General features: G+C 45.4%; 1 protein-coding gene across 1 annotated transcript in view; it reads right to left on the reverse strand.

Moving 5' to 3' along the window:
• The window catches only part of LOC107114305 (mucin-5AC-like), a gene marked incomplete at its 5' end in the record, with an annotated part of 23,171 nt that overhangs the window by 2,635 nt on the left and 7,598 nt on the right, over nt 1-12,938 (reverse strand). Inside the window, 5 exons of the mRNA XM_015415752.1 lie at nt 4,935-5,132; nt 5,224-5,267; nt 9,491-9,635; nt 10,820-10,948; nt 11,584-11,740. Coding sequence (XP_015271238.1) covers nt 4,935-5,132; nt 5,224-5,267; nt 9,491-9,635; nt 10,820-10,948; nt 11,584-11,740 — 673 coding nt within the window. The remainder of the gene's footprint in view (nt 1-4,934; nt 5,133-5,223; nt 5,268-9,490; nt 9,636-10,819; nt 10,949-11,583; nt 11,741-12,938) is intronic.

Genomic DNA, 12,938 nt, shown 5'->3' on the forward strand with positions numbered 1-12,938 from the left:
ACTCTACGTACTGAGGGTTTGTGCAGACCTTTTCCCCGTGTTTTCGGATGTTTGTGATGGTTTCATCGTCGCCGCTATCTAGGTCAGATGTTGGTTGGGACACATCAAACCATTTGGTCCAGGAACATTCAGGTTGGCAAATGGTGTGTTCAGTGCCCTGGGATGTCATGGATATTGAGACAGTGGGTGTCGTTACTCCATGCGATGTGGTAATGGGCGTTGGTGATGACATGCCACATGGTGCGTATATGCAGCATAAAAACTTGATCTGGTAATTGTAGCAGATTGGTGGTGTTTGATCTTTGTTATTGCATATTAATCCACTGCTTTTGGTACACTGTATATTTTGTTTCAGGTATTCTACTTTTATGTTGGGGAATCGTTCAGCTCTGCATTCTACTTCCTCTGGAAGTTTACATACATTGTGTCCCTTGGCTCTAATATTATCCGGTGTTTCATAATCTCCGTTGTTTTCTCCAAATGTTGGATAGTTGAGATCATACCATTCTGACCATTCACATACTTTATGGACACATGCTGTTGTTCCTGGTGGTGTTGGTTCTGTATTAAATAATAAGTTTGGTTTAGTTTTTTCAATCGTCATATTTACGCTTTTTTGTAAAAAAAATTTACTCTGTTTTTAAAAAATTAGTCTTTCTGATTTTATGCATTGTTATAGATGGTAATGACAATGTTTTCATATATTTATGAGAAACTATTCCAGCTGCATTATGTATGTAATCACAACACTATTTTTGTATTTGAGGATCAAGCTAATAACATCTCTAGCTTTTCAATGATTTACATATGATGAGTGGAGTTTTATCTCTTTTCCTGCACTCCATTTTTCTCTCCCCATAGGTTCTCTTGAAGCTGGTAGGTTGGGAAACATAGAGGCAGTGTTCCTTCTAAGGATGAGTTAGTGTAAGCTAGTTTACAGTTTCTTAGCCTCTGACTCACACATTTTTGTCTTAGCTCAGGAAGGATACCTCCAGAGCAAACTAATTGATGCAGGAGCCAAATCGCTCACTCACAACTTTAATGCCAGTCGCTCTCTAGGTAGAATTTTTGCTCACAATACTCCACGGCTTAGAGGGAGCACTGGAGCCAACATATTGATTATCTAATTTTATCAGCCAATGGTGATGCAGCATCTCTGGGGAGAGTTTGAGTTAGAGAAAACGGTGCAGGGTGAAGAGACAACTTTTCAGTTCTGCTTTGCAATCCTAGTCTGAATTTCAGCCTCTCACAGAATGGCTAGTGTTTACCTATGATCCCAAAAGGGTTCTTCTAGCATCTTACTTAATTTAAGTCTCAGTTGGTAATGGCCTCTCAGCTTATGGTATTTCTGAATTATTTGTAATTTAATGCATTACATAATAAACCTATGCCGTTAACTTGTAAGTTTCACTCACTCATGAGAAAGTTTCAGATATTTTAAAATGCTGCATGTTTATTTTGTTGCTATTATTTGGCATCAGCTGTTCCAGCAAGTAGGACACGGGCAAGTTCAACCACGATTTGTCCTTTCATCCAAACGAATGTATGGTGGTTTGTGTGTTGTCATGAAACCAGAATCTCAAGGAGTGTTTCCAGGTTGATTTTAAGAACAGTTTTGCAAAACGGAGAAACCATCTATTTGTACCATAGCAACTTGCTGCAGGAACGTGCTGATCTCCTGTGCACCGATAACTCTGGCTATTTGCCACCTGTTGACAGGCTGAGGAATCAGAGATGCCGGGATCTGGCAACTAGGCACAAGGAGGCACGCTTGCAGCGGTTGGCGATCATTAAGGCCAGATTACTAACAGAATCAAGGACTTTGCGAAGCCGTGCTAATGAGATAACGACCCAGCACGCTATTTGAACAGACCGCTGGCTGCTAGCAAACTGTGCTGGCAAACTTGTCAGTTGGACCAGAAGCTCTGCACCTCTGACTCTGTTTGGCTCTTGACTGATTTTCCCGGTTCCTGACTCCAGTCCGCATTTTGACAACCCCCTCTGGCTCTTGATCCTTGGCTATGCTTCCTGACTACGATACTGGCTTTTTTTTGTTCTTCTTTTTGTGAACACTACGGCTTGGCTTTGTGTGCTTGGGACTTTTGCTCGGACTCTCTTGATCTCTCTGGCTTGACTCTTGGACTGGACTGTAAACTCTCCCTCTCTGCCTTGCCCCACTGGCCCTGTCGTGACACCTAGTTATCAGGTGAGATAAAGGACCCATAGAGCCCCACCTGGCAGTACACAACTGACGACTCTACGCATGTTGCTGGAGAGACACAGATTGAGCTTTAGCTGGCATTGCTGATCCCTGCGTGACTACCTGGGTGACTCTAGACCACCAGCCTCATCCATAGGCACGAATGTTCTACAGAGGTTTGCTGCTTCTGCCGTTTCTGCTACAGCGTTTATTGTGGACCTTTTATGGTAGTAATTACATCGTTCTGTAGATGTTTCCTTTTAATTTGACTAGTTCCAGGGCTTTTTTTGGTAGAAAAAGCCCAGCAGGAGCTCGTCAGCATAATAGGCCTCACCCAATAGCAGAAACTCATTAGCATATCACACCACACTCTGACAGCATGGCTTATTAGCATGTTAGGCCACACCCCATGCCTTCCCTTGGCTTGCCCCCCCCTTGAAGGGAAGGCTGTGGCTGTGGGGAGCCTGGGCAAGCTGGCCCTCGGAAATGCCGGGGAAGGCATGGGGAGGCATCTAAATGCCTCCCCGATCCTTCCAGGGGGCCCCCTGGCCCGCCCACCTCGGAGCCCCCTCCAGGCCTTCCCTTTGTAGCCAGGCACGTAGAGGTTTTGGCTGTAGTGGGCATGGCCAACTCTGAAGCCAGCTGGAACTCCATTCCTGCACGTTCCTGCCCCATAAATAGCCCGGACTAGTTCCATACAGGTGAAATAACTGATGAGCATGGCATTTCCCCCCCAAAGAGCTTTTAATTTGGGGGAATTCTGTACAAGAAGCACCCTGCCACTCATTGACAGCTTGGGAGGGGAAAAAAGGCCCTGGACAATGGCTCTGCTCCCTGGCCTTACCGACCTTACCCTCACAAAGGAGGGAAGGAAGGAAGGAGGGAGGGAGAAAGCAGCAGCTGGCACCTCTTGCAGCTCTGCCGGGCCCCGGTGCATTTGTCTGCATGCCCTGCTCAGCTCTGCTTGAGTGACTGTATCGGCACACATCTCATCTGGTCCCCGGATCATCTTCCCCAAACTACACATGGCTCACCTAGGCTGGTTACTGCCTCACCTGGGCTAGGGCACCTATGGCTCACTCAGGCCAGGGTGCTGCCTTCCCCAGACTGTAAACAGGCTGGCCTACGTCAGGGCAGAGCATTCCCTGGGCTGTGCAAAGCTCACTTGAGCCATGCACTGTCTTCCACGGGCCATGTGCTGGCTACGCACAGTTTGCCTGGGCTGGGCACCACCTTTTCCAGGCCACACATAGCTCCTCTAGCCTGGGCTGGACCAGTTCAAGTGTGTCTGTGTGTGGGGGGGGAGCAGATCATAGGTTCATGGGGAAATTCTCTGATGGCTATAATGGCCAGTCCACACATATTGCCAATTGATGGCTTCGTATCACCTGTCAAAGACCACCTAACAAATGGCACGATCACCTGAAATCAGAATTCCCTTGTACTAACTGGGCAACTATAATACGACATCCTCACAGTGCCTTAGATCTCTGATCTCCTCAAAGCCCTAAAGGACAGCATCTCAGAGGGTGTTGGGGGGCAACCTCATCAATGGCTCCAGAGAGATGGAGATTCCAGTCCTCTATCAGCTCATCTAATGAGGCACTGGAAGGCATCGGATCCCGCAGAGCATTATGGAAACCAACTGGATCCATTTGTCTCTGCAGGCAAACATAAATTAGCTCGCCGCCTAGATGAGGAGGGGTAGGAACACCCAGCTGGGCCTTCAAAACCAAGTGGTCAGACCATGGCACTTCCTCCCTTGAAGTCAGATCCACATCTATCCCCATACCAAAAAATCAAATCCAACATGTGGCCCACTTAAGAGCCAGTTTGGCGTAGTGGTTAAGGGCGCGGACTCTAATCTGGGAGAACCGGGTTTTCATTCCCCACTCCTCCACTTGCACCTGGCTGGATGACCTTGGGAAAGCTGTAGTTCTGATAAGAGCTGTTCTTGAAAAAGAGCAGTTTCTGTCAAGAGCTCTCTCAGCCCCACCTACCTCCCAGGGTGTCTGTTGTGGGGAGGGGAAGGGAAAGGAGTTTGTAAGCTGCTCTGAGACACCTTTGGGTTGTGAAGGATGGGGTGTAAATCCAATCTCCTCCTCCTCCACTTGGTGTGTGGGACCTGATACAAATTGGGTTCGTCCCAGTGCTGCCATGGAAGACACCAGATCTGAAGCCTGAGTGGAGGTTGCAGCCTCATCGACGTGGACAATTGAAGTCCCCAAGATTTAAAATTTTGGGGAATTCCAAGGTGCACCCAGCTACAGCCTCCAAGAGGCCCAGCAGGCTGTTGGCTGGTGCACTAGGCAGTCGGTACACTAGGCAGACAGCTAAGGTAACCTCCCTGTCCCACACAAGGCCGACACAATCAATGTTGGAGACTTTTGGGGTGGGGAGTGGTTTGAAGGAGAAATCCTCCCAGATGAGTAAGGCTACCCCACCTACCCCCTGCCCCCGAGTTTGGGACTGATGAAGGACTGAGAAACCTATGGAGGGGGGTCAGTTCTTGCAGTTGTGTGTGTGTGTGGCATTTTTGGGCAGGGAAATAGCAAGGGGGAATTGAACGAATCTCTACTCAGTCACAAGTATTTTTAGGACAGTGAGTTCCAGTCACAGAACGCCAATGACACAGCAACTTTCAGAGTGATCTTTTTTCATATATCTCAATGCTGATATGAATGTGGCATGGTCAGTATTATATAACATGCGCAATGTTTATTCGAACAAATACCTGCTCCACTTGTAGATGGAATGGTAGTAAACGTAAATGGTGGCAGTGTGGTGGTAAGTCCTGCGCATTTGTAGTCAGCTCGATGGATTGTTCCATTAACATCACAGGTTGCCGTTATGCACCAACCCAGACCATCTGTGGTGTTGTAAATGATTTCCTTGTAGATATATTCCCTTCCTTCGTAATGGCAGTAGCATGCTGAAATTTAGAGGAAGAAGGATGACTTTAGTCAGGCATCATCCTATGATACAGTTACTCAAGTTGCCATTCACAAATCTCTACCAATTACCTTGATCATTGAAGTTGCACTCTATCCCTTCACTGGTGCATGTACTGTAAGAAAACAACAACAACAATAAGACCTGTGAGAATGAAGATCCACAAAAAGTATATTCCTGCTTCTGCTTAGTTCCTTCTACAGCTTCATTTCACTGGGGATGGATTCTACAGAAGCAAGCAGAAGGTGCTTTTCTCCCCTCTTCCCCCGTAGCCCCCTGAAATCTCTGCAAAGCTGATGTTCAGAATCATCAGAGCCCTCTGGATAAAATGCCATGAGGCATAGTGCCACTGCTGTAAAGGAGAATCGGGTGACATTGTGCCCACTTCACTCTTGAGCCAATGGAGCTAGGGTTGTGCAAAAACAACAACAACAACCAAAAAAAAAACCCGGTATTTTTCGGGTTCAGATTATTGAACCCCCAAAATATAGGCATTTCCCAATATTCTCAAATCCCAATACCAGTATAGTATTTGGATTCAGTAAATATTCTGGAAAGCTGAATTTTTCTGGTTCCATTATGCCTCGTGGGGACCAATATAGTCAATGGTGCCCAAAAGCTATAATGGAGAATTGATCCGGGGATATCTGGGGCTCTGGGGGGAGGCTGTTTTTGAGGCAGAGGCACCAAATTTGCAGCATAGCTGCTGGTGCCTCTTCTAAAAAAACTCTCCAAGTTTAAAAGAGATTGGACCAGGGGTCCATTCTATGGGCCCCCAAAGAACGTGCCCCCCTCCCCCATTGCTTTCAATGGAGGAAAAAAGACATTTAAAGGGATTGGTCCCTTTAAATGCCTTCTCCAAGCATCATGACTTTGCAGCGAGAGTCCATAGGCGTTTAATGGGATCATAGTCCTCTTAAACAACTTCTCCAAATGGCGAGTTCACCCAAAAGGCATTTAAAGGGACAGCAAGCCCCTTAAACGCCTTCTGGGTGAACTCACCGTGGAGTTGCATAGCTTGGAGGAGGCATTTAAAGGGACCGCAATCCCTTTAAATGCTCTTTAGGTTTGGCTATCCTGTGAAATTCTGGAAAGCCAAAATTGAGCCCCTTCAGTAACTGGCTTAAAAATACCTGGGAAATACTGGTAAGATATTTTTAGGCCCCGGTCACACGAAAGAGTTTGGGCCGGGAGAGGGATGGATAGGGGGCGCAGCAAATGGGCACGCAGCAAATGGGCACAATCCCACGGCAACGTCTGGGAAGCGGTGCGCACCTGTCCCCGATCCGACCCTTCCGGCCGAAAATCCACTGTAAAAAACCCCCACCTCCCGAGCAGCGGCCGTTGGATCGCCCAAGCGTCCATCTTCTGGAGCAACTGAGGCTCCCAGCCGAACTGCGCATGTGCACGCATGCACAGCCAGCGGCCTCCCGCTCCGCTTGGTGGCTTCCTCCCCGGCATCTGATTGTGCTGGGGAGCAACGGCACGGCAGCTCAGGGGATCAATGGGATCCCGCCGCCGCGTGTTTCTTTTGGTGCGGCTCTGAATAGCCGCACTTTGCTCGTGTGTTTTTTCTTCCATGTGGCAGGGACCTTAGGATATTTTTTCAGCTCAGTTAAACTGAATGCACACCCCTAAGTGGAGCCTCTTGCATTGTGGAAACTCTGCCAAGGGCAGAACAAAAAGGTGCAACGTCAGCTGATTCTCTCTGTTCACTGCAGCTATGACTTTTGTTTATGGGGCTCCTGTGACTCTGAGCTCCAACTTTCTGGAGATCTCAGGAGGCTGCTAGAAAGCTGGGAAGCACTTTCTGCTCCTCATTGGTAGGATGCAGTCCACTGAGTGTAATTCTGTTGAAGCAGTTTTCAGCTGGAATGCACTTCCTAAATGCTAATACCTGCATAGATTAAAATAGCAATGCTTTTCTATATTTGGAGCACTCTCATGCTTATGCTCTTTGAATGACCACCTTCCAATATTACACATACACAGGGGTCATTTCCTGCAGGAGCGCACAGGAGCAGAGCTCCGGGAGTAAAGAGCCCAGGGGGCGGGCACATGCAACAAGCCCCACCCCCTGTCCTCAGTCAGAGCAAGAAGCAGCCAGGTAAGTTGCAGAGTCCCCCCCCCCTCCGGTCCAAGACAGTCCAGTGGCAGCTTTAAGACTAAGTTTTATTCAGGTACAAGCTCTCCCTCCTCTGCAAGGACAGATCTGCATATTCCCCCCCAAAAAAGCTAGCAATCCAAAACAGTCCAGTGGAGCCTGAGCGGTGGGTGTTGCCTTCTGACACACTTCCTGTGATGTCAGGGGGTGTGGCCTATGCAAATAAGTTATGCTAATGAGCTCCTGCATCTCTTTTTCTACGAAATGACCCCTGCACATACAATAACCTGTCTTGCACCAGTTTCTGGAACAAGTGTGTTTATCAACTGCTCTGTTTCGCTTGTGCTTATGTTTTGGTTATACTTAAATTTATCTTCATCTTGTTCCCTCTCAAAATATCCAACAACATTTCATTACCCGGATGGGTAAGTTTAAAGGAAGCAAATGGATATGTGTACCCAGTAACTGTATTTTAAAAACTGAGCCACAAAATCTCTCCCAAAGGCAGCACAGAAATGGTGATTAAGTAAAGATAGGTACTAGGAAAAGGACTGTTCTTAGTAAATAAATATGGTTGAAGCATAAATAAGGATATTCATTGAATTTGTTTGTTATTTTGGGTTGGATCAACCAGATTTTCTGCTGCTGAAAAAAAAAGTCCACTGAAGCAATCTTGTTCCCTCTCAAAATATCCAACAACATTTCATTACCCGGATGGGTAAGTTTAAAGGAAGCAAATGGATATGTGTAACCAGTAACTGTATTTTAAACTGTAACTGTATTCAGTCTCTATAAAATAGTGTTCCTATTATATTCTATAGTCTTGACAATGTAAGAGAATACCTGGTGCCCTCCTAATCTTGAACCATCTGACCACTTGTTTCTATAACCTTGAACCATCTGACCACTTGTTCTATACTCCCTTGCACACAGTAATCTAGATGAAGGCAATATATCCAATTCATTATTTTTGAATCCACAGATTCCTCTATTTAACAGAGGAACTCATGACATTTGCGCAATATTGAATGACATTTGCGCAATATTGGAAACAAGATAAAGTACCAGAAATATGGGACTGGATAAAAAAAATGCTTTTTATGGCTGAAATGGACAAATTGACAAAGAAACTCAATGGTAAAGAAGATGAAGAGTTTTACGAAGAATGGAAAGATTTTAAAGAATATGTTGAAACGATTTTAAAGAATATGCTGAAACAAAGTTGATAAGTTTGGACAGTTATTAGAATTGATTGTATTAGTTAAAAATACTTTGAGAAGCTTGGATTGCTATTAGAATTGATTTAACTAGTTGATAAATCTTGATAGTTATGGAACGGACTAGAAAGGAAAAGATAAGAAATTGAAATGCATGAAAGCACTGTTACCGGAAGGATGAATTTATATTAAGGTAAAATTTAGAACTAAAGAACAAGGGAGTATTAAAGGGGAAAATGCACTGTGGGAAGCCATGTAACGGGGTAGGGGAGTAAGAGAAAAAAATGGGTATAAATTAGAGTGTAATAGAGTGAAACTTTTGTATGTCTTTTTTTTATACCTGTTCAATAAAATGTTTGTTGTTGTTTTTTTTAAGTGATGCAAATATTATTTGTCAGCACTGAATACGCCTGAGCAACAAGCTGTAAAAGAAATCTATTTACAACTCAGATACAAAAATGTAAGGGAGAATAAGCTTATAAATGTTGGTCTTCAGGTACATAAGAACATAAGAGACGCCAATGTTGGATCAGGCCAAAGGCCCATCTAGTCCAACATTCTGTCACACAGTGACCAAAAATACCAGGCGCCATCAGGAGGTCCACCAGTGGGGCCAGGACATTAGAAGCCCTCCCACTGTTGGCCCCCCCAAGCACCAAGAAGACAGAGCATCACTTGCCCCAGAGCCCCTATCTATACCTTGTGGCTAATAGCCACTGATGGACCTCTGCTCCATATGCCTATCTAATTCCCTTTTGAAGCCGTCCATGCTTATAGCCGCCACCACCTCCTGTGGCAGTGAATTCCATGTGTGAATCACTCTTTGTTTTATTGCCTATGTAAAATCAACTTTAAAATATTGCTTTCACCAATTAACTTCTGGCCATTGTTTTTTGTCAATAGCTGATAACAGCAGGCCATCCTTGGAATAAACAGAATGGAAACTGGGAACGCGGAGCTAACCACAAACTCTGCTATATTAGTTTATCTTGATATTAATAGACTGTATACACGTACCATGACTGACATGTGTCTCTTAAGTCAAAGTGTGTTCCTGGTGGATAATAGTTATCCGCAGCATCATAGCAGCCACATTGGTCGACACATTTCATCTCCTCCTCATTGAAATAGGGCTTATCTGCTGGACAGTATGGGTAGCAGCCTGCAAATGGAGAAAGACACACACACACATGAAGGTGTAAAATAGATCTGTGCCCCAAAAAGCTGTTCCTTTCATTTCCTCCATACTCTTTAAAAAGAGAAGAAGTTGTGCTCATGAATTCTTTTGTGCAAACGCTGGGGCTTCCTCCTTTTTCGAATGCTTCCAAGTGCGATATTTCCATGTAAAGAAAAAGGGCAATGTTATCATGTTTTTACTGGTTCACAATTTAACGAAAAACAACGATGGCCGAATCTGCATCTAGCATTTGCTCCGCTGTCTTACCAAACCCACCCTGGAACAGAAATTCCCATCTGCATTGCATGCCACTTTCGCTTTGATCGATTCTCGAATTTTATGGCAGTGTCCAGACTGCATGCCACTTTCAGTTTGCTTGAGCTCTGGTTTTATGGTGGCTGTCCGCATAGATATATGGCCGTTTTGTGGCTATTCAGGGGTGACTCTGCAATCAGTACGGTGTTGGCCCGTGGTATTTGGTCGAATCTGCATTTGCATTTTTAAACCAGTTTTGTAGTGCTGTGACGCCGTCTTTCTCTACGCTTGTTTGAATGTTGTTTGGAAAAGATTCTTTTAAAGCAATGGAGAGGCGCAATGACAGCGGAGCAGCCACGGAAGGGCAATAAACATATGCAGATGTGCAAAAGGATGCTAGCACTGTTGAGGTGTGAAAACGAAACCAAATGTAGACAGTTTTTTTTAAGACGAAGGCTGGGACACCGGTGGGAAAGACAAATGCAGATTCAATCTCTGAATGTGGTTTTGAGCCGCATCTTTTTCTGTTCCAGTGTGGGTTTGGTACAACAACGGAGCAAATCCTAGATGCAGTAACAGCGACCAACACATTCAAACAGATTTGAGAACTTGCCTATAACATTTGAACGAGTCGCCAGATTATCAGGTTCATGGCTAAGATTCTACATTACTCCAAAAACTGATAGTCTTGTATGTATTACACTTTAGCTTAGAAGAAGGTTTCGGAACATGCGAAGCTTCCTTACGCATTTCTCAGATACAGAAAGTTCTTTCCCAACACTGCCTACCGGTATGCAAAGCATGTGCTCTGCCTCTGAGCCATGGGCCCTCCCCTGTTGGAAACCAAAGAAAATGAGCTTATGGGAAACAATTATTTCTCAGTCGGTGAGAATAAGGACAAGAAGTTGTTTTACCTTCCAGGCCAGGTAATTGATGAAGGCATCTGCCACTGGGGTTCCTACACGTCTTCATGCAGGGAGCTCCGCAGGGTTTGTAGTGCCAATCGCATTCTCTTTCAGCATTGTAATAATCACAGAACATAGCTAAGAGGAACCAGGGGGGAAATGTGTTTAGAACCAAATGCTCCAGTACGGATTCTTAGGCCACGTTCAGACTGGCAGTTTGCAGTGCTAGGGAGTCGCGTCAAAGAAGACCTGGAACAGACCCAAACGGCTTGGTTGCGGTATTCCCGTTCACACTGCAGCAAAAGAAGCGGGAGGATACCGTGGAGGAAGCGCAAGGGAGCGTTCGCACTGTTGGCCCGCCCCTGGTGGGCTGTTAGTGGCTGTTTCTGCGCTTCGCTGCATGCGCCTATGCGGATGGCCACATGGGCACCTGCTGCGGAAACAGCCAGCGCCTATTATCAACGACTGCGGGTTGTTCCCGCCTTAGCAGCGCTTGCGTTCACACGTCAGGGAACCGGAATCAACCTGCTCTCCACACAGCTTGCTACCACTTCCACCAGGTACTTTTAAAACTCGGGAGGGAAGCGGTACAAGACGGCTTGAGTATGGCCGGGGGACGCCCCACAGCTGTGCCTGTGTGAACCCGCCCCTTTACTCTGCTAGTGAAACGCTCCTGAAACGTTTGGCTGTCAGGTCAAACTGCCAGTCTGAATGCGGCCATAGTACCGCCAATGTCATTTTCATTGTCAGTTACAGTGTAGGCTAATACTCACGGCAAATTGAGGGTGTTCTCCAGGATATGCACACGCCAAATTCACTACATGCCTGAGCATAGGCAGCCACAGCCGTGCAGAAACATTCGCAATCTCCCCCAGTATCACAAGCACAGGCATCTATCACACACGCTTCATAGTATTTAGTTGGTTCAACCTATAAAGAAATTTAGAACAATCCAAAATATGGGACTTCTTTTTATACGAAACTGTTTCAATTCATAATACTACAGACCAAAATGAGTGTGAACTGTACAATCCAATAGGGAAATGGTATCCCATAATAGACAAACTTACCTTTGACAAATTTGATTGGGAATCTATTACAAAAGCTAAGTACAAACTATTGTGATATGGCTAAACACTGTAAAAAAAATGTTTATTTCATTGTTATATACGTAAATGGAAAATACCTGAGTGTATTCAACTTGTAACAAAGAAACCTTTGTATTAATGTTACATTTATATGTTAAAAATAATTAAAAAAATGTTTTGGCTTAAAAAAAAAAGAAATTTAGAACAGCGGCTATGAGACTTGGGATTTCCTAACCATGCCTGACCAATGATGACAGATGTTATGCAGAAATAACATTTCAAATGTCATCTTATTGTATCTGCAACTGCTGAGGGAGACATTAAACTACCTGAAGTCAAATAAAAGGTCCTAACTCAATGGTTAGACAGTGTCATCGATGCAACGAACATGAAGTTGAGCAAACTTCAGAGGACAGCGGAAGACCGGAAGGCCTGGCGAGAGCTGGTCCATAGCGTCGCAAAGAGTCGGACTCGACTGTGCGACTGAACAACAACAACAAACTCAATGAAGATGTAGATAGACCCAACTTAGACATGTCTGAGCACAGAAAAAGGCTCTGCATCTGCTGCCCTGTTCAATCAGACACTGATTTGACTGAGTTCAGTGTCCCGTCCCTACTCTAATGGCTGATCGGAACTGACAGAGCTGATGATTTGTTCAGAGATGTGCAGGAAAAACACAAGCATAAACCCGGGTCCAGGATCCACACACCCCCAACCAATGTTCCCTCTAAGCTGCGGAGTCCTGTGAGCAAAAATTCCACTTTGTGATGCTACTGGCATTAAAGTTGTGAGCGAGCCATTTGGCTACTGCATAAATCAGTTTGCTCTGGAGCCCCATCCTTCCTGAGCTCAGACCAGAATGTGTGAGCCGGAGGCTAAAGAACTGTGAGCTAGCTCACACTAACTCAGCTTAGAGGGAACACTGCCCCCAACACACAACTGGGATCATGCAGCTAAGAGACGGAGCATCTGCTCTGTATGCTGAACACTCCAGGTTCAGTCCCCAGCATTTCCAGTTAAAAGTCAGCTACTAGGTG

This window comes from Gekko japonicus, unplaced genomic scaffold (genome assembly GCF_001447785.1).
Source record: "Gekko japonicus isolate JY-2015 unplaced genomic scaffold, Gekko_japonicus_V1.1 scaffold5695, whole genome shotgun sequence".
In the NCBI taxonomy this organism is placed as follows: domain Eukaryota; kingdom Metazoa; phylum Chordata; class Lepidosauria; order Squamata; family Gekkonidae; genus Gekko; species Gekko japonicus.